The sequence below is a fragment of the Gadus macrocephalus genome, chromosome 12 (genome assembly GCF_031168955.1).
Source record: "Gadus macrocephalus chromosome 12, ASM3116895v1".
Classification (NCBI taxonomy): Eukaryota; Metazoa; Chordata; class Actinopteri; order Gadiformes; family Gadidae; genus Gadus; species Gadus macrocephalus.
In genome coordinates this window covers 22,077,462-22,098,221 of record NC_082393.1, presented here as the reverse complement: position 1 = coordinate 22,098,221, position 20,760 = coordinate 22,077,462, and the positions used below count along the sequence as shown (strand labels likewise).

Sequence of the window (20,760 nt, the reverse complement as noted above, 5' to 3'; positions counted from 1 at the left end):
TGATATATAGCCTATATATATATATACACACAAAACACAAAAACATTAAATATATTTGTTTTCTTGTGTGTGTGTGTGTGGGGGGGGGGGGGGGTGCGTGCATCGTGCATGCTTGCGTGCGTGCGTGTTGTGTGTTTTTGATCGCACATCCTTCCGTGTGTTAATGAACGTGTTAATTACCTTGCGAGGCAATTATTTCAGCTCAGCGTAAACTCGCACCATCCTGGTTCGAACCATTGCCATATAATGGGGAGGCTTATATGTGATTTTTTTGCATTGCATTGAATTTATCCATATTTATAAGCAACATGTTTAATTTGACACTGAAATGAGGTCTTAATATTACTAAACATGTAAAAAATAAAAGAGTGACGAATAATTGTCAAAAGTATTAAATTCCTTTAACACTTCGCTCACCTAGATTTTGGTTCAGTCGCAGTCGGTTTGACCGGAAGAAATTGTGTTTACAGCTACACATCAGGCTTTGCACCACGTTAGCATTGTGGTCCGTCAGTCACCTCCTGTATGTTGTTTGAAATAGTAATCGTTCGTCTGACACATTGGACAATTTCTTGGAAATATTAAATGTGGCTTATTTACAGCTATCTCCTCCGCTGACGAGAGACTGACCATCATTGCAATGACTTGGTGGCTAACGTAGCGGAGTTAGCCAGCTAAAGCTAGTAACTTCTCGGAGCTAAGGTAGTTTACATACAGCTATAACAGGTAAAACATGTCATTGCACTATACACGGCGGGTGTATTTGTTACTGTTCTAATAATCCTCGAGCTGCGTCAAATGTCACTGCTATATATTTATCAGTCGTGCTTTTCAGCCTGGACCTGGGGTGAGCCACAATGGGCGCAGAGAGCAGTGCTGTGAAGAGTTGTACTCTGGAGGAACCTCTCCTCACTCTGCCCTCTGGGCTCACCATGCACTCGGCACTTCTCCAGGATGGCAAGCCCGCGTCAGTGTTTGTTCACAAGCAGGGAAATGAAGACAAAGTCAACAAAGCTGCTAAAGTAAAGCTCTCTGATATCAATTTCTGCTTACCGCCATACAAGATGATTCATCTGACCTAGAAACTTGTTTCATGTTTCATCAGCAAGGTTGTCGTATGATCTTAAATGGCATTGAATGTCTATAGTTGTACTTTTGATATATTATACTGTTTAGTTATTCAAGAGATGCAATCATCCAAGGCTACAGTTATTTCACATACATTTGATTTCAAAGTTGCAGGTGGTGGTTGATAGGTATCTTGCTAAACATTGGCATCATCAGGCAGGCTATGGAAATTTGGGGAATCAAATCCAGATCTGAGTCAAACACCATAGCACAGTTTGAATCAGTCACACAGAAGACGACTCAAGTTATGAGTCGTTTAGCCCCAGACCAGAAAGTCGACATTTGTCTTTTTGATGTTGGCGTCCTGAAGTCAACATAGTAAGCACTGCATTCACGTATCTATTATCCTGCTATAGAAACCTGGTTAGTCAGACCCTTCTCTCTCTTCTCCATCAGCACCTGAAGACCTTGAGGCACCCGTGTCTGCTGCGCTTCCTGTCCTGCTCGGTGCAGAACGGCGCCATCCACCTGGTGACGGAGCGGGTGCGGCCGCTGGAGCTGCTGCTGGACAGCTTGTCCCCGGAGGAGACCTGTGCCGGCATCTATGACCTCCTGCAGGCCCTCGCCTTCCTCCACGAACGGGTGAGGGCAAAGTGTGAGGCTTAGTTATGAGACGAAGGAGATGAGTCCACTGGGATCGCTGCTCACTGCTCTGTTGACAAGTCTGTTTGTTTTCTGCAATGACTAATGCCTATTTTACATTTTTTGTTTCCCAATTCATTCACTGTCTGTACACACTAAAATGGGCTTAGATTCATTCCCATCTCTGTTTTGGAGCTGGGTTTCCTGGTGGAGGAGTTTGGACTGCACTGAGAATATCCTTGGAGAATTTTTGTTGTTGTAAAAGACTTATTAACAATGCCAGTGAAGAAATTGATGGATTGAAGGTTTAAATTCAGACAGCAATGACAAAAAAAGAAAATGATTCTGTTTATACAATTAGTTATGAGCCTAGTCACACAATGTTGGATAATATCCTTGCTGTTAATCATTGGTCACTTTTAGCCTACTGTTGCAGCTTCTTATTTAACCACAAGGTGTCATTGAAGTCCACGTTTAAGAGAGCGAATGTACTGACCCCTTGGAAACTGGAACTGGGCACAGGGATCTCTGTTTTGCCATTACAGTTGCCTGGGTGAAATCCAAATGTACCCAGACTTAAATGATGCTGGGGGATCTCACAAATGCCTACGCTCTGCTCGCCGTTCTCTACCTTACCGAGAATGGATTATTGCTTTTGGTAAAAAAAAATTGTGTGGAAGCAGATGCAAAAGAGTTTAAGTTAGGATTGCAAACCCTTTCACTGGTAGAAATGGGGTCCCAGGCCAAAAGAGGTCAGTAAACCCATCAAGGAGTATATTTTAAGAATCTGCTTTCCTTTTGTCTCGTTTTTTGCAGGGAAAATCAAGTCACAACAACGTGTGCATGTTGTCCGTGTTCGTGAGCGATGATGGCCATTGGAAGCTGGGAGGGATGGAGACCGTGTGCAAGTTCTCGGAGGCAACCCCCGAGGTAAGAGGTGGAAGGAACCCATCGTGGCCCCATTGTGGCCCCTCCTTGTATTATGTTACCATACAACTCCTGGCTGGGATATTGGCTTATTTTTTTGCGATTTATTATTCCTATTGGGTTAACACTACTATTAGTTACTTTTATACTGTGGCATGTAAAACACTTGAATACGTTTTATATAAATCGATTGCTATCTTGTTTATATTAGGGATGTGTCAGAATATTCCCGAGGGTCAGAGCCGATTTTGTAACATTTGGACCGCCAACATCCTTTCCCATTCAAATAAACAAGAATTAACGGACGGAACTAATGTTGCTTCTGTAGCACTATTAGTTTGTTTTTTTATTATTATTAATCATGTACAGAAAAACAATATACACAATACACAAGCATAAGTAAGGGATAATGACCAACGAGGGGTCTATTATCAGGAATTAATGGACGACGAGCGGTTGCCTCCGGAGTCCATTCATTCCTGATAATGGACACCTCGGAGGGCATTATCCCGCTTGTACCATGATCACTTGGTAAAGAAAATAAATTAAGACCATTCATATTTTCATGCGTTTTACAATCCAAATATAAAGTTTTTCACAAGCCATAACTTTGTTTCCCTGGTAACGCCTGAGGGTTTGACTAATACCTGGAACCCTCCTGTGAGGTTCTTATGCAACGGACACGTTGTTCACTCCTCCAGTAAATAGGACGGACCTTAGCTACGACTTGGCAACAGGAGGTATTCTAGTCCGCTCAGCTATGAGCCAGAGAGCTAACGTTATGCATTGTACAATTTGAAATTCGTCCCAGCCTTTATATCAGATACTCTAGGGCAGGGGTCGGCAACTAAGTTTGGCCTCGGGCCATTTTTTTTCCAGCCAGTAGGTGGCGGGCCGAACATTATCAGAGGCTAGTTCAAGAAATTGATTGATGAAAGTGTATCTGGAACTGCGATGCAGGCCCATCAGCTGGCTTAGTCATATGCCTACCAAGTACTAGATGACTCTTAAAAGACGTACATGTAAACAAGTGTATGCCCTAATCACGTAAATGTCATGCCTGATCACGTTATAAACAGAAAACGCGATTGTGATTATTGCATTAAAAAAGAAAAATAAGGTATTTCATATTGTAGCTGAGCGGGGGACATCCAGTTGGTATTTGAATGACTATTTGCTGATCTCTTCCCCCATTAACTCTTAGTCTTAACCCTAAATATGAAGATCAAGTGAAAAAGTTGTGCAGTTGTCAGCCTGGTTCTCCAGCAGAGTCTGCCAGGTAAAAGTGTCAGTAGAAAGGGTCGCATAAGGCAAAGGCCACGCGTAAGGCCGCTCCTCCTTTCCTGTCGCATAGCAACTCAACTTAACTCACGCTCAGCCCCTCGCAGCTTACGAGTGACCATGACGAGTGTGTCTCCTACCTTCCGGGAGTAGTAGCAGGATTTGATGCATTTAAATTCAAAAACGGTCGAATTGTTCGTTCATACCACCCACTGATTATTTGACCATGAAAAGTTGAGTTATTAACATTCCTAGTTTATATCTTGAATGAAGGAACTTTATGAATGGTACCTAAAATAAATATCTGATTTTGTTCTTCATGTTAGTTCCTCAGCAGCATCCAGAACGGGAGAGATGCCAGTTCTGTTCCTCCAGAGGAGCAGGTGAGGAGAAGGCTACATGCTGCTTTAATGTTCTTCCCTCGATATCACCCCTGTCTTGAATAGAGCGAGGATATATAAAGCACTTTGTTCTTACAGGTCGAGGGCTTCAAAACACTGCCTGATAAACACGCACATTCTCGGGACTGTTTCTCCTTCGGCGTGATGGTGGAGACACTTCTTCCGCTTCTGAACGGCTATGGTGAGTACTGGCTGGCTTGTCCTTATTACATTCATCGCTTTCCTTTTTTAATGGAAGACAGGGAATCGGGCCCAAAGGATGTTATAAATCCAGTGTCCCTCGCTATTTTTCCCATGGTGTATTCTGCTGATGTTCAGTGTCTGAGGAGATGTCGGAGAGCCTGAAGACGACCCTTCGGACCAGCCTTTTGACCTCCGACCCTTCCTCCCGGCCTCCACTGCGCTCTCTGCTGACTCACGACTTCTTCAGGTTTGTCTCGTACAACTTTCTCTCACTGCCCGGCCGCATATGGAACAAACAGCGGAAAGGATTGTAATAACAAAGCACTTTCTTTTTACACCTTTTTTTTTTAGAAATGACTTTCTGGAGGTCATGAATTTCCTGAAGAGCCTCACCCTGAAGACGGAAGAGGAGAAGAATGAATTTTTCAAGTGAGTGAAGAGTAAACAAACAGGCATCATCCCCCCCCCCACACACACACACACACACACACACACACACACTCTGTTGATGTTGCTCCCTGGGCCACGTCAGCTAATTTTCATGGAGAACAAGTTCCGTCTACTGGAGACGTTATCCATGGAGGGTGTTGTGATTTATTGCTTGTGGTTTAGGTTTCTGTTGGACCGGGTCCAGAACCTTCCAGAGGAGCTGATCGCTGCACGACTCGTCCCCAAACTCCTCAACGGCCTGGTGTTCGCAGAACCCATGGCAGTCAAAAGCTTCCTGCCTCATCTCCTAAAGCCAAAGACGGGTAAGTAGTCAACGACAACAAAGCAGCTCAAAACAAACCCAATTTGTGATGACTCTTAGATAACCTCATACCTCCCCCCCCCCCTCCCCAAATCAATAGTGCGTATGTCAATTAGTTAGTTCTACCAACTCACCTCATCAAATTCCCAATTATAACCCTCATTTGTTTTGTTGAAGAAATTCAACAAAAGCTTTTCTGCCTCATCAATAAGGACTTATAATGTCAAAGCAGCCCAGTTCAACCCCCTACGAAAAACTTCAGTGGACAGGGAAACGGGTTGACCGTCGCGTTTTAACCCTCTGGCGACCGTGATGTCCGATCCCTTATTCCTTATCCCTGGGCGGTAGATCCCAGCAGCGGAGAGAGCGTCGAGGAGTGCCTGCTCTCCGTGTCCCTCTTTCGACGGCACGTGGTGCCCCAGCTCCTCAAGCTCTTCAAGGTCAAGGAGGAGCACGTTCGCATCGTGCTGCTGGCCCACATCCACGTCTACGCCCAGCACTTCTCTCACGACGAGCTCAAGACACACATCCTACCTCAGGTGAGAGGCGCGAGAAAGTCGAGATCTCGCACCCACTGCGGGTTTTCATCACACTGCTGTTGTCACAACTGCGATGGCTTACCCTGCGTATGTTTTGCCCACTGCCCCCCCCCCGACGGCAGGTGTTAGTGGGAATGAGGGACACCAACGACTATCTGGTGGCCATGACGCTGCAGAGCCTGGCGGTACTGGTGCCGTTGCTAGGCGCCCAGGTGGTGGTGGGCGGGGAACGGACCAAGGTGTTCAAGCGCACCACGCCGAACTTCAGCAAGTCCACGGAGGTCACTCCTGAAAGTAAGCAATGCAAGCCAAGTCGAATGGAAGAGGCTCTTACAAATGTTTTGGAATCACTTGAGCCCGCTTGCCAAGAGCGGAAGAATTTGTTGCACACAGAGTTTGCCGGTTTTCAATGTTAGCTGTTTGTGCTTGGGGAAAATACCCTTTTATAAAGATGTACTTTTTTGTAGACATCGTGCCTCTGTTCCATCTCATGTCCCTTTTGTCCCTTTTTTTCTCCAGCATCTCCTATCCATATAGTTAGCGTGCCCCTTCCCCAGATTGCACAGCCTTCAAAGGTCTTGAATCTGCTCCCCAAAGCGATCAGCGTTGGGGGGCCGGTCCTGGGGGACTTGAGCAGGCTACATGACGGTAGAGAGTCCCATCGTGGCTACCCGAATCCAGGCCAGTCAAGTAAGCAGACCCTGGCCCGTTGACCTTTGGCACAAACGTTGGATTCTTCCAAACACGTTTCTAGTAACGTAATTACCACATTTTGTCTTCCAGCCATCAGTAGGGACATGTCTCTCCCACTGAACGGCTTCCGCCAAAACAGTGAGCTGGAGTCCCCAGCCTCCAGCCCCGACCCGAAAGAGACGGTGGCTAGCCAGCGCGACGACTGGCCTGACTGGAGTGACTCGGAGGAGGGGGAGAAGAGGGAGACGGGGGAGAAGAGGGAGACGGGGCTGCCGGTCCAGATTCACATCCAGAGAGATCCCTCAGCCGAGCTGCCTCTCGCACCCTGCCTCGGGGAAGGGGAGCCCTGGGACGATATCGAGGACGGAGAACCAGCGGCGGACGTCTCCCCGACGGCCCCCTCACCAGACCCCATCGTCCGCCCCGCGCCTGCCGGGGGCCCGACGTCCTCCGCACCTTTAAAACAAACGGTGGAAACGCTCCGATTGGGGCTGGCCTCCGCCAAAGCCCTCCGACTGAGCTCCTCCGCGCAGGCCTCCACACAGAGCAAGGTCTCCTCATCATGGGACAACGGGTGGAGCGAGGGGGACAAGGACTTCCAGAAATCGCCCCAAAACACTCTGTCTAAATACAGAACCAAGGGCGCGGCGCCCAGGATGAACGGGGCGTCGGTGGGCGGGCTCGGGGAGGAGTTCACCATCGAGGTGAAGAGGAGGCCGGACAGGGACCCAGAGCTGGACCTGTTTGCGGACATGGTGCCGGACATCGTGATGTCCTCTCCCACTTTGGTGCTGCCCGTTGACGGCGGTTTTACAGACTGTGGAAAGGCCACAGCTGGACTCCACGGTGGGCCCACGCAGCCCGACGCATCCGTCACAATCACTGGCAGGTTCGCAGCGACGGAGACAACAGAGGCGAGTGTAGACTGGACCATGATGTCAAGTCGTCAAGTATTCATTGGTGTGATGGGAACGGGCTAAAGGGAAGCGGTTCTGAGGGATGAATAAGTCATGCAATCGAAATTCAGTGATATCTGAATCAAAGTTTTAAGGATTTTTAAGTAAATTGATCAATTAAAATCAGTATTCTGCGATTTTGACAACAAATGAAATGCACTATGAACACTTACTGCTTACTAACACATTTCTGAACATTTTTCTCCCCACAGACTGAGACCGAGGGCTGGGATGATGGAGAGGACCTCAACTGGGAGGATGAGAACGTTTGGTAGTGACACTCATCCAGAATAACATTATGAAAGACTATGAATGATGAACCACTGGAATTACAAATGTCCAGGGTGTGTCTGCGTCATCTTAATGCAACACATTTCTCTAATAAGTCAATCAGTGAACAGTCATTTTCCTCCCAATATGAAAGGTGTTCGATCATCGTTTTAAATGGTGATGCAGTGCTACCAATGATTGGTTGGTGGTGTAGAATGCTTACATTTTGCGACATACTGTACATACACGTATGTATTGATGCCAGTGTCAACATCAGGGTACTACAACTTTTTGTACTGGAAAGAGAGGCTTGTGGTGGGGTATAACCAGCTAGACTGGGACGGGTATAAGATGATATTTTCGTTTTTTGCCAAATTATGATTAGAGCTATAGAATATATGAAGAATCAATACTTCAAGTTGGGCTTAATGACTTTATTTTCCATCTGCCTTGTTTCTTTTGTGCCATAAATGACTTGGGATTAGGATAAATTTGAGAAGACATGGCTTGTCCAAGGTTAATTGAACGGTTGGTGAAATGGCACTATGAATGTTGATTACAGAGATGGATTTAATTTATTAGCTTTCTGGATTGCTGGAGAAATAAACTTTATGGTATAGGATACGTTATTGCCTCGTCTGTAACGTGTCTAAAGTCTTACATTTTCGTAATCGCAATCTATATCAATGGATGCATTTAACAAAGTTTGGTTTTAACTGAATAAAATGTGTTTCTTCAAAACTAGTTTGTAAATTGCATATAATGTATTTAGTATATTCATTAAGCACCCACTGGAGAGAGCAAAGTTGAGGTGTCAAAACGCATGACTCTTCTCAAATAGATGGTGGGAAGACGTTTATTAAAGTAAACAACCAAATCAATAAATTAAAATGTTTAACAATTCACTAGATGTCATTCAAGACTGTCAAGAAAAAAATGAAAAGCAATAAGTATTATCCTGTAAAATGAACGTTCTTGAGCATATACCAAGAGGTCGTAGGGGATCACAATGGGATGGGGGGGGGGGAAATCATGGCCCTGGGCTGATCTGGGCTATCAAAGTCTGCAGCTCTCGTAGTCTGGCCCCAAGCCACTGCGGTGGCTGTGGGGCGGTGGTGTCCTGGCTGCCTAGGGCCTGCAGGGCCTTCAGAGCGCTCTCTGCTGTCTGGACGTAGCGGCTGTACTCCTCTTCTCTGTTGGTCTCCTGTCGAGCTCTCTTAGGACAGGGCTGAGGGAGAGGATAACCCTGTGTGAGGAACCTACTACATCTCCAGCCAACATCAGGCAGACAATCTAAATGTCAACTTTATTCAGTCATTCCTATTTTAGGAATAGCCACGGCAAAATGGAAACCCTTTTGCCTATTCAATGAACACTTCACCTTATACCCCACTATAAAATAAAGTGTGTGGCACTCGATGGGTATTAGTTATTCATCATTCCTTTAAACAAACACTTGACCTGTCAATGGGCATGCATGTTTATTATAGCCTTACAGGAATGATGCAGGGCAAAGCCTGCTGAAAAGAGGTGACTTAAGGTCATTTGTAAGATTTGTAGGGTGATAAAAGATTTTGTGGGTGACTAAAAGAATAATTATTTGAGTAAGCAGAGCCCATTGCTGTCGTGTTTCTTGTTCCCGTTGACTAATGCAATGTTACGGCTGTGCAAAGTGGCCAGGCAGGAAGCTGGTAGCCGGCCGTAAATGCTAACATCATTCAACATTCCCAAATAGGAAAGAGACACTCTGTGGCGGATGAGGCGGCAGATACTTTCCCTGAATAACAAGTACCCCCTCACCTCTGAGTCAGCAGGGGCAATGGCGGTTGACCCACTCGAAGCACCTTCTAATTCCGTCTCCAGCCTCCTATTGTTTTGCTCTATCAAGGGTGACTCCATCTTGAGGCGGTCCAGCCGTCTCTCCCCCACTTCCTGGGTATTAACGGTCTGACGAAAGAACATGTTAAGAGTCTCCCGGGTGATGCCCTTCTATTGTTCCCCCTATTACCGTGGAAATTCACTCACCTTGCTGAGATAATTCACCACTTTGGCCTTGGTCTCTTCCACGGACAAGCTGTTGGAGATCACCTTCTCATGATTTGTGACCTAGGAAAAAAGATGAGTACACATTGTCAACAAACGTGTACGCTTTATTTGTATTTAGTTATCCAATCACATCAGCTGATTAAGCTCCCCTCACCTCTGCAAAGTGAGCAAAGGCCTCCAGGGCGTGCTGGTGTAACAACCAGGACGTCTCGGCCAGCAGGGATCCGAACAGGCTGCCCAGCCGGGGCACAATCTGGCCCTGTGGGCCAGAGAACCACAGGGAGGAGGTTGACGTGAGAAATATCTTTGTTGAATGACGCATGCATTCTCAAAGGGTAAGTGAACCCCAGAAATAACTTTAAGCTGGTTCAACTTTTTTTTAGATTCGGTCTCAGTTGTTGGTGAACAACTTTTCTCAAAAACATATAGTTAGTAAACAGGGCAAAGTTCAATCTTTCCAGCAAAAAAGAGGAACTTTCCCATATTAGTAGTTTTATATTGGCTAAACTCTGCCCCACAAGAGGGGGGACTGGATGCCAGTTTTTTCAAAAACTTTACGACAGTGATGACTGCTTAGATCACATTTGTTCAAACTTGTAAACAAGGTTTAGTTACCCTTTAAACAAACAAGTTTGATTATTTACAACCTTGAACCAGGGTCAATCCTGATTCCCTTGCACACCATTACAGTCCATGCCAGTAACCATTTAACAAGTATCTCATCACTATCAGTGAGCAGATATACTAAATCATGCCGTTTTGCTATACATCTCACAGCAGCGTGTGTAGAGCTATGACAAAAGGGCGAATGCCTTCAGTCCACTGTACCTGGCTGTCTTGGGAGAAGAACACGTTGCCAAGGGAGGCCAGGAACTCGAGTGCAGCCAGCGCCACCTCGTCCGGACACTTGTGAGAGACGAGCGATGCCACACACTGCAGAGCCTGCAATACACCGGGGTGTCAACGCGCAAGGATTCTCTCCAGGATGTCTCGTACACCTACAATCTCCCACTGCTACATTTTAGGACTGCTTAAATTTGTCCATTCACTATTTAGTCATTTAGCAAATGGTGAAAAAAGAGAAGAGACCTGATGGATGGCGTTGTGATCGATGGTCTTCACCAGGCTGGCTGATATCAGCAGCAGCCATCGCAGGGTGCACTGTAGTACAGGATGGGTCTGGACCTGATGCGAAGCAGACGGATCCATCCATGGGTCTTATGGGTGTGAACACCATACATCAGTGCAGGCGGTACAAAACGAGTGACGTGACGTGTGCGAGTGGCCCACCTGCACGGGACACATGCGGGACCACAGCCGGGTGACTATCCCCCTCGCGGCTGCCGGCACACCCTCTCCCCCCGAGGACGGCTGCCCGCGGACCACCACTCTGAGGGCCTTCAGAGCGGTGTTCTGGGAGGGGACACGGCATTAACATGGAGCTCCTGCATATAAAAGGTCAATCTACCGCAAGGAGGATCTTAAAAAAGGGACTCGGACAAGAAAACACTAATCTATTCCCTCATGATTTTGTGACTTTTTTTTTTTTGCGTATCGAATCCGACCCCTTTTAATCCTGCCCCCTCTTATTATTAAAGGTCCCATATTATATCACCAGGTGTGAGTGTGATTAGCCGTTACAAGCCGTTCTGAAAATCGGCCTCTTCTGTATGACGATAGATGAGCAACGTTTGTTACAGTCCACTTGGATTGGTAGACTGATCTATCCAGCATACATCTCTCTACAAACACCCCAAAACAGCTTGGAACAGATAATCACAACTGGTGGTTTAATGTGTCACCTTGAAAAAAAAAGGAACTTGGGCAAGAAAACACTCAACTATTGCCTCATGATTGTTGTTGTTTTTTTGCAACCAGTGCGTTGAATCTGATCCCCTTTAATCACTGCCCCCACTCCTCTTCTTAAAATAATGGCCGTCGACTCTCCTCACCACTTTCTCCACTTGCCCCAGCCGGTAGCCTCCGTCCCGCCAGTGATCCAGGGATTGCTGGGTCAGGGCGGTGACGTCCTCTTGGAGCCTGAGGCTGGCGTCCGGGGACAAGGCTCTGAGGAGGACATGGTGCCACACGGGGAGGTTCTCCACCTGGGACGGCGGGAAGCGCTCCACCAGCGCCATCTGTGTGACGGTGAGAGAACAAGAGGTAAAGCACGCCGGCGAATCAGAGCCGTGGCGGGGGGACACGCCAACGCCATATGTCAACCGGGTGTAAGTCTTCCCTGGGGCGGGGAGTGGTTTACAGCACGCGCCACAGGGTGGGACTCAGGCGCGGCGAGGGTAAAGACTGAGGAGAGTGAGTGTCAGAGGGGATGGATGTTTCACTGCAAGACCCGTCTTCTTTGTGATAAACAGGGTGGTTTTGATTGAATCGCATCTTCATTGTGGCTGAGGGTCTCCTGCCTATTTATGAACGGATCATTGTTTGTTTGGTGATCATGTATACAAAGAGAATGAATTGTTTTTATCGAAAATATAGAAATGTGATATTGAAAACTGAACTTCTCCAATGGAAGAAATTTGTTTAACCATGGTTAAACAAACAACGGTTTCACCCCAGTGATAAAAACCAAGCAGGTAACAGATTCCTGTGGACTATTCAGTGGTCAAGGCATGTTACCTATGGATATTTAACAAAAGTGCTTATTCTCATTACGATATTTTCATATTAGCATATTCATGTTTGTTTGTTTCCAAGCCTTTCACTAAGCCTTTTATGGACACGTTAAGTGTGACGTAACTAGTCCGATCTGCTTTGAGTCTTTGTACATTTTTAACCTCTGTAAACTGTACAGAATACTTTTTAACCCGGACGCAGTTGGATAAGGACCCTAGGGGATGTGAACGGTTTGTATTGGGAGTGTTTTTGTTTCCGACCTGGTGGTGGGGTGTCATGAGGAAGACCATGCGTCTGAGCAGCAGGCCCAGGTGGGACGACTGGTACACCCCGCCGGCACACACCTTCACCTGGGGGGGGGGGGCAGCAGAGGTGAGGGGCAGAGGTGAGGGGCAGAGTCGGCGCGTTGGCCCAGGAGTAGAGGAAAAACCATCCAGAAAAAAGGAGAGGAGGTGGAAGAGGCCAGGGAGAGGTGTAAATGTGTGACTTTCAGGCTTATTGTGCTGCAGTGTCGCACAATGGGCCGCGGTTAAGGGACAGGTGTCACCAGGCCCGGGGCCCAGAGACACCAATTGTCACCTCGGCTGGAGGGCCGCACAGAACAAAAGCCCCAAGCCGAGTTTAAACAGGCTTGGAGATTCTTAGGTTGTTCCGAGGGGATGGCAAGAGACACCCACACAATTGAGATACTAAGCACGAATAGAAGACAGGTAATACACTACATGTTGTAATTAATTTGCACATAATATATACTTTTATTTATGTCAGCTTAAAGCAACGAATCCCATTTCAAACATTAATATATATATATATATACACACACACACACACACACACGTCTAAATAAGGTACACTTATTGATCAAGATGCTGTGTTATAATGTCCACTGTAGACCTGTACCCACCAGGTGAGCTATGAGCAGGGCGTGTTGCAGACAGAGTTCTGCCGTTCCGTACCTGAGGACAGAGAACACTCCATTAGCAGTGGAACCTCAAATTATGTCGAAGCTTTTTTTTTTTCTAATGTTTGTACTTTGTTTAGAGATACTTTCACATTCATTTTCAAAAGAATAATGTGTATGTTCATGGTGCTCCATTAAAAAGTGAGATGCTAGAATCGTCCGTGGTTTGCCAAGTAGAAAAACCCGTTGGGAATCACCTTGCTGTGAAACACCAGACATCTGTAGCGAGCAGGGCTGTCTGCCAATCAGACTGCAAGACGGCTTCCACCAAACAACGCTCCTGGGGGGGACAGGAGAGGAAAAACACACCAATGGAAAGTGGTTAAAGTACACCTGACATCAAATAAAATGAAAGTAAAAGCCACCAACATCGTGAATAAAAAAATCGTGTCGGAAATCCTGTTGGAAACTCCCACAGAATTTGATAAAAAACAAGGGCGAGATAAAGCACGGATCCAGTCTTTATTTTGGCTACCTCATAGCTCTCGTGCACAATAATTCATCCAGCAATCTTAACTAAAGCAGCCCAGCTCTCTTTTATTCCCATCGTTTCATGGAAGTGAGGTGGTTTCCATACCAGCCCTGGGAGGTATGATGGTGGGAGTGAGGCGACGCTGGCACACAGATGCACACACACGTGGTGATGCAGGCTGACTCTGCCCTGGGCCTGACCCTTCATCATCACCCCCGGCAACAGCACGGGCACCATCCGCTCAGTGCAGCACACCCGGAAGACGTTCATGATGGCCTGATAGACGGGGAACCTGCGGTAAACAACACGCTTTGTGTCATGGTAAAGCGCCGCAGGGAATGTATTGATCAAGAGGGTGTATAGCCCAAAGCTATAATCAATGGTGGGATACGGCAAAGCATGCAAAGTAGCTGAGCAGTGCTACAAACTACCACCAACCCTTTGACTGTACCCAAACTTCAAAAGTAAGCTTTCAGGTAAAGAAAAGAAAAAGATCCTGCTTGAATATGTCAAGCTGTTGATATTCCCTCCACGAGGCCGTCGATGTTCGCTTCGTTATATATTGAAAGTGAGAGTTGGATGGCAGGGGGACCTGGCTACCTGGGGGTCTCCTCAGGGAAGAGGTCGCCCTGGTGCCAGAGCTGCAGGGTCTCCTCTGGCTGGGGGGGCAGGTGTCCCAGGACGCTCACCAGCAGCAGGCACTGAGGGAGCTGCCGGTCAGCACTCAGCTCTGTGCAAAAAATAAACAGTCAACACAAAAAAACCATCGCAGTTTCATTATCTTGATAATATCGCAGTAGGATTACAAAAGCACACTGTATATATTAGCACAAACTAGGTTTTGGATGTTTTTGAACAGCATACTGCAGAATGATGGTTTGTCACTGAACTTTAGGTTCCAAAAACATTTTCAAATAAAGCTCACCATGGACCAACATAGCAGCTATTAACTGCAAGCTAACTGCTTTCTAACTGTATTCCTTCCACATCAACAAGGGGAAAAAGGGAACGGCATTCAGCAATAACAGGACTGACGCCAAAAACCACACAGGAAAGGGACATGAGGACGCCGAGTCAACAATCCAACTCACGCTGGTTTTTCCCGAGAACGGCCTCCGCAAAGGGGCGCAGGGGCAACAGCTGGATCAGGAGGGCCTCCATGGGTAGCAGCGCTGCCACACTCAGCTCCTCAGACAGCGGTGGATGCAGGCTTGGGGCACACAGGCTGGGCGGGAACATACTGAGGGGAACAACACAGCCTGGAGCTCAGAGGTTGTCTGTATGGTGTGACGTCCAGTATTACTGTATATATAAAAGTAAATCCCCCTTCCTTAAAGCGTGATCGAATGATATTAGATCTCATCTCATTTGTAATATATACGAATATTTATGTGATGACCGAAAGGACGAGATCGCGGGTACAAGCGGCCGAGATGAGTTTTCTCAGAAGGGTGGCTGGCGTCTCCCTTAGGGATAGGGTGAGAAGCTCAGCCATCCGTGAGGAACTCGGATTAGAGCCGCTGCTCCTTTACTTAGAAAGGAGTCAGCTGAGGTGGTTCGGGCATCTGGTAAGGATGCCCACTGGGCGCCTTCCTTGGGAGGTGTTTCAGGCACGTCCAGTGGGGAGGAGACCTCGGGGAAGACCCAGGACTAGGTGGAGAGATTATATCTCAACACTGGCCTGGGAACGCCTCGGGATCCCCCCGTCAGAGCTGGTCAATGTGGCCCGGGAAAGGGAAGTCTGGGGCCCCCTGCTTGAGCTGCTCCCCCCGCGACCCGACCCCGGATAAGCGGATGACGATGAGGATGATGAGGAGGACGAATATTTGGTTGAATACATTGACCTACCTGGTAATTTGGAGGTAGAGCTGATGAAAGCGGCAGCAATATTTTGACAGGAAAGAGCTGAATTCCTGTTAGAGGTTAGAGCGACAGGGTGCAACTTGTAACAACATCATTGGTTTTCTATACAAAACATGAAAAAAAAAGATACAAAATTAGAGAATATCCGGAAGTTAAAAGAAAGGCTGTGCCAAAGGCCCAACATTTGTCACCTTTATGTAATGGACTAGAGTGTTGGCAAAGAATCTGCACATCTTCATGTTTTTCTGAAACAGCTTGTATTCCGCACATTGGGTCATCTCCTGAGATTGCATAAAAATAAACAATGGCGTCAGTGTGTGTCCTTCACTTCACCTGACGCCTGAACTCAGGTTCAACACCTCTCACCTCAATCATTGTACTCCAGAAAAACAAATGTGCATAGCAAGCATAGAGCAAACATGGTAAAAATGTCGATAGCACAGGAAATCAACTTAATCTTCTAGCGATGGACACAATAAATACTCAGACATGAAAATATGTCACACTTTTCAAACAATGTTCCTGTGGGCATGACGGAAGTGTAAAAGAAGCCAGCGACCGGTCCTCTACCTGCACTGCGATGTGTCTGATCTGGTCACCCAGCTCCAGACAGGTGCTGAAGGACGCCAGCAGATTGTCACACAGACAGCTGCTGATGTCACCGTGGCGAAGATGCTCCTCCACAAACGATTGGTGCTTCACGCTCTGTCTAGACCACAGGGATGGCACTCGTTTTATGCCAGCCATTGCTTGTCATGTCTAACTGAGGTGATGGGCTGATGGGGACGCGGTGGTGCTTACTTGACTATGAATTTCCACGTGTTGGCGTGCAGCGCCATGTCCAGGTCCGAGATCACATAGCAGAGATCAAGCAGGCTGTGAATGACTGGAATCAAAAAGCAAGGGTAAATATCTTTGGAGAAGTAACCCCCCGCCACACACACACATACACACACACACCTGTGACAATGTCAGTGACGTCCTCTTCCGTAGCCTCAGTGCCCAGAGAGATGCGATCCAGCAGCTCCATAAGGCCCTTCTGGAGGGAGTAGGCCTCCTTGAACAGCCCCTGCAGCAGGTCTGCGACCAGGGACAGGCGGCCACAGTACACCTCCTCACTCTCCTGGGAAGCAGTCAATCAATGTGTAAATCTGTCAGACCTCATTCATAATATCTGTCATCTAGAAACCGCTTGAATTCAGCCAACAAGCGCTGGAGGCTAAATGCTGACTGACCAGGTGATAAATAGATGGAATGTATTAATGATGCAGTACAACATTTAAATCATGCACAAAATATGTGCCTCGTTTAACCAGCATCAATCTCAGTGGTGCAATGTATGAAGGGAGGTTGACGTATACCTTGCAGTGTTGGAAGGTCTGCTTCAGTACTTTGAGGATACACGATGGTAGAGAGCGGATGGCGTCCAGTTCTAATGCTTCGTCAAACAAGCAGACCCGACGAACACAAGTAGACATCGCTTCGATGATCTGCACCGTTGCCTGACAATGAAAAGAGTAACGTCTTTCATATATTTATTGATATTGGCCTATTTGTTTTTTGATCAATAGCGAAACATATGCTGCTATAGGGCCCTCATTTTCTTCTTCAATACTGTTTAGGAAAACATTATTGTAACAAAAATGTAAATATAGTATAGTATGTAAGATCAGTGTTTTTCAAGCTATGTCATTGCAAAATGCCTGCATTGACACAAGAAGAACACGAGTTGTGTAATACAAGTACACGATCCAATATATCTGTTTTTGGATTGAGTGGAGGCTGTTTGGTTTAGTTTGGTTTAGTTTGGTTTAATAGGCCTGGGCTGACTGGCCACTTTCTGGGAAATTACAGAAGGGCCGTCAGCCTTGCCCATGCAGCATCAATCTGCATCTAATTTTATTTATTCTTTAATTAATTCATTAAAAAGCCCTATTGCAAAAAAGTTACAATCTTACTTTTTACAGGAACGCCCTATGGAAAAAATATGTTTGAGTGATTGCCAATAACACGTTATTATTTGAAAACATTTGGGATCTTCCTTTGAAATCATTTCTGGATACTAATTTCTTCTTCTGTACTGAAACACATAAAATAAAAGGCATAGTTAATTATATTTATTAATAAAGCACCTCCAGGAGTTTTCTCAGTAGGGTACGCAACTCTGTGTTTTGACTGGACAGTCCTCCAACTTGGTTTGAGATCTCCTTCATCAAATTGTCGAACATGGTGACAGCCTACAAACAAAGACATGTGTGGGATATAGAAATTGCCAGTTCATGTAAATGTTAAAAGACAATGCCCCTGTAATCCCTTGTAGTAACAGTAAAACTTCATTCAAGTGGTTAGACACCTTTCCAACAGTGGACACACAACACTGATGTAATCAGATGATATTCACCTTAGGCAAGACTTTGGAGAGGCACGCTTCCACTTCCTTCAAACCAATGTGAGGGAGGAACATCTCTGTGATGACTTTAAGGATACCTGAATGGAAAGGCATTGCTATTAATCCTCCGAGACGTAGGCAAATACAATCACTCTGATGACGACGAACGAGCGGTTTACGGATCAAATGAATGCACTTACGAATATGCTCATCCCAGCTCTCAGACTTTTCATGTAGAGAGTACAAATGGTCAAGGAAGACCTAAATGGTTTGAATCTTTTTGACATGTTAGTATTTATTCACAGACTCGTGTACAGTGTTTCTTGAGACTTGCATAACTATTGCATGTGGGAAAGTACACATTCAGGGTTTCCAGCTCCACAAAGTGAAAAAAAATGAAATTAGATGTATTCGATGCTTGGGTTCAACTGCGATAATTGTCATGTTTTGGACCACACAATTAAAATAATCACTCAATTAGTCAAACGTGTTGTCACAGTGTACTCAACGTGGGAGGATATGGTAAGTTTAGGCAGGGCAGATCTGAGCTCTTTGCGACAGGTTTCCTGACTCCAGTGTACCACCTCTTCCAGAAGAGTGGTCTGCGACATGTTGGGAGGCTGGTCCGATGAGCTGCACAAACAATGAACATTAACGGAATCAATGCCGAATATGACCGATTTTAATAGTTTGCTAGATGGTGTTAATCGTTATTTCGCTGGTACGTTTAGGCATAGACTAACGTTAATGATAACGTAGTCTTCTAAACCACGTCAGAGTATACAACAAAAGTTACTTACCATTTAACTTTTACTTTCCATCAAAGGCGAATATCCTGTATTCCGTAGTATAAATTATCCGCTAACTCTGTTTTGTAGTTACCATTATATATGGTATGTAAAGGACATAAAACAATGTAAACATTAGATGTACAACGTCAACTAGTCGCAAGGCGCGCTGTTTTTCACGGAAGTGACGTTTAGCAACAGGGCCGTCTGATTGGCTACAACTATTAAAGCTACTACAGAAAGTTATTATCATGAAACATACATTATTTGATTGAATGCTAAAAAAAAATAAAAACAATTCTAAACAAAACAGATAGGTTTGATTATTAATTGATTAGAAAGCTTTACACATCCTGTAATTATAAATTGGAGAATCACTTGTCATTCTTTGTGCTAAACATATATATATTTTTTTTAGGATTGTAAAGAGTAATAAGCCTAACTAGAGTTTTTGCGAGCGCATTGAGCGCGCTCAAAATCTAGTTGTAATTAAACCCATAGCAATAATGTGGAAACCCCAGTCGATAATGTAAAAAATGTTGGGCGCATAATATAATTACATTTAGACTATAATTTCCAACGCATAACATTCGTTCACCTAGCCTGGCAAGCCAGACCCATATCGGAAAGATATTGGGTCTGGTCTCGTACGGTGGCAGTGTGGGCGGGATAAACGGTTGTCTTTCAAGTTCCCTCTGCTTTTCTTTTTTTTTTTTTTTTTTTTTTTTTTTTTTTTTTTTTTTTACATTTCCGTCGATCTAAAATCAAACTTTTACCGTATCCGGTCGGCAAAACTCAGAATACATCTTTCTTTTCCAGGAAAGACTTCAGTGCAGTTCTTTGTTCATTTCTCAAAGAAAATAATAACTACAAGTCTTGAAGAGTCGCGGCCAAAGCCGAGTTGAAAGACAGCTGTTCGCCAGCAGCAGCAGCCATTATTGTTTACCTCTAACATGGAAACGTCGCAGCTCTGTCGTCATTCGGCTCGATTCCGCCCCTCACGATCTGATTGGCCTGTCCCTTTTTCGGTTTCCAGCAGCGAAAAACGACGACAGAAGGCTACATCTCCCTGGCTGCAAATTAAATTTGCTGTCGCTAGTGGCGTCTAGATTTCTAGGCTGTCGTTCACCACAAATGACTCTAAAAAGCAGTGCCAACATTAAAAAAAATTTAACCATTCAGCGAACAAAAGGCAGCAGGCTGATTATCATTTAGGCGGCCAGCAATGACATTCAGATGCATCATCAAAACGCCTGCGGAAGTGTTGTGAGAAATACAGACTTTCTACTCCTCATTCACATATAAGGTAATTTACATTTCCTACAGAGAAAATACTACCTCAGGGGTAGTATTATTCAGTAGATTTTCAGGGTACAAATGTCAGGATATGTTGTTCACACATACGGCCCATCAGGAGAACATCAGGGGCTGTATTCACAAAGCATTTTATCTTACCGCTAGGAGTGCTCCTAACTCGCGCTAAAACATTTTACGTAGGAGTTTTTTCTTAAAGAGTGAACTAAGAGTGACGCGCCGTTGCTATGGATTACGTCAATTCTCGTGCACGAGTTTAGAAGCGGTCAGTTCGGTGATTGGTTGTTCAGACGAGCCCACTGAATCACCGAAAAACAAGGAAATAGCCTAGGCTAGAAATGAATTCCTATTAAGTAGTTATAGTGCAGTTAGCAGAATACACGCATGATGACAATTTTGTGCAGACCACGATAATGACGTTGTAGCCTGCACGTTCAAGAGAGAGAGAAAGCAAACAATAATAATACGTACAATTTAAAAGAAAATAAATGTTATGAACTACCCAAGTGTTGACTGATTTGTGCCAAGGTGTTTACCTAAAATGTGTTTTCAAAGTGATCCCTAAATGCCTGTCCACTCATC

General features: G+C 45.5%; 2 protein-coding genes across 3 annotated transcripts; one reads left to right on the top strand and one right to left on the bottom strand.

Annotated features, from left to right (window-relative positions):
* The first annotated feature begins 430 nt into the window (after nt 1-430).
* Nucleotides 431-8,452, top strand: scyl3 (SCY1-like, kinase-like 3). Its single transcript, XM_060067434.1, has 14 exons — nt 431-726; nt 836-1,022; nt 1,525-1,710; nt 2,527-2,640; nt 4,245-4,301; nt 4,398-4,500; nt 4,638-4,749; nt 4,854-4,931; nt 5,115-5,254; nt 5,602-5,792; nt 5,915-6,086; nt 6,312-6,482; nt 6,576-7,399; nt 7,654-8,452. The coding sequence occupies exons 2-14, from the start codon at nt 858-860 to the stop codon at nt 7,714-7,716; spliced, it is 2,376 nt and encodes a 791-aa protein (XP_059923417.1). The 5' UTR covers nt 431-726; nt 836-857; the 3' UTR covers nt 7,717-8,452.
* firrm (fignl1 interacting regulator of recombination and mitosis) lies at nt 8,087-19,034 on the bottom strand. 2 transcript variants are annotated; one of them, XM_060067421.1, is made up of 25 exons: nt 18,877-19,034; nt 18,599-18,709; nt 18,277-18,317; nt 18,089-18,174; nt 17,820-17,924; nt 17,049-17,189; nt 16,648-16,810; nt 16,489-16,573; nt 16,258-16,396; nt 15,879-15,968; nt 15,673-15,737; nt 14,916-15,064; nt 14,425-14,554; nt 13,930-14,116; nt 13,550-13,632; nt 13,296-13,347; nt 12,652-12,741; nt 11,710-11,895; nt 11,048-11,170; nt 10,847-10,942; nt 10,586-10,699; nt 9,912-10,016; nt 9,737-9,817; nt 9,512-9,658; nt 8,087-8,939 (listed from the first exon to the last, which is right to left on the bottom strand). In XM_060067421.1, exons 2-25 carry the CDS (start codon nt 18,685-18,687, stop codon nt 8,742-8,744), a joined length of 2,745 nt encoding a protein of 914 aa, XP_059923404.1. In that variant the 5' UTR covers nt 18,688-18,709; nt 18,877-19,034; the 3' UTR covers nt 8,087-8,741. The 2 variants fall into 2 exon arrangements, with proteins under 2 accessions (XP_059923404.1, XP_059923405.1); XM_060067422.1 differs by lacking the exons at nt 17,820-17,924; nt 18,089-18,174; nt 18,277-18,317; nt 18,599-18,709; nt 18,877-19,034 and adding an exon at nt 17,646-17,813.
* Between the last annotated feature and the right edge of the window lie 1,726 nt (nt 19,035-20,760).

Bases quoted from the DNA above. Each gene is read 5' to 3' on its own strand.
- scyl3 (XM_060067434.1), top strand. From the start codon at position 858: ATGGGCGCAGAGAGCAGTGCTGTGAAGAGTTGTACTCTGGAGGAACCT. The intron at 5,793-5,914 runs GTGAGAGGCGCG...CCCCGACGGCAG, and splicing joins AGACACACATCCTACCTCAG to GTGTTAGTGGGAATGAGGGA. The intron at 6,087-6,311 runs GTAAGCAATGCA...TTTTTTCTCCAG, and splicing joins CACGGAGGTCACTCCTGAAA to CATCTCCTATCCATATAGTT.
- firrm (XM_060067421.1), bottom strand. From the start codon at position 18,687: ATGTCGCAGACCACTCTTCTGGAAGAGGTGGTACACTGGAGTCAGGAA. The intron at 15,738-15,878 runs GTGACAAATGTT...AACCTCTAACAG, and splicing joins CTCTAGTCCATTACATAAAG to GAATTCAGCTCTTTCCTGTC. The intron at 15,065-15,672 runs GTAGGTCAATGT...TGTTCCCCTCAG, and splicing joins CTCTACCTCCAAATTACCAG to TATGTTCCCGCCCAGCCTGT.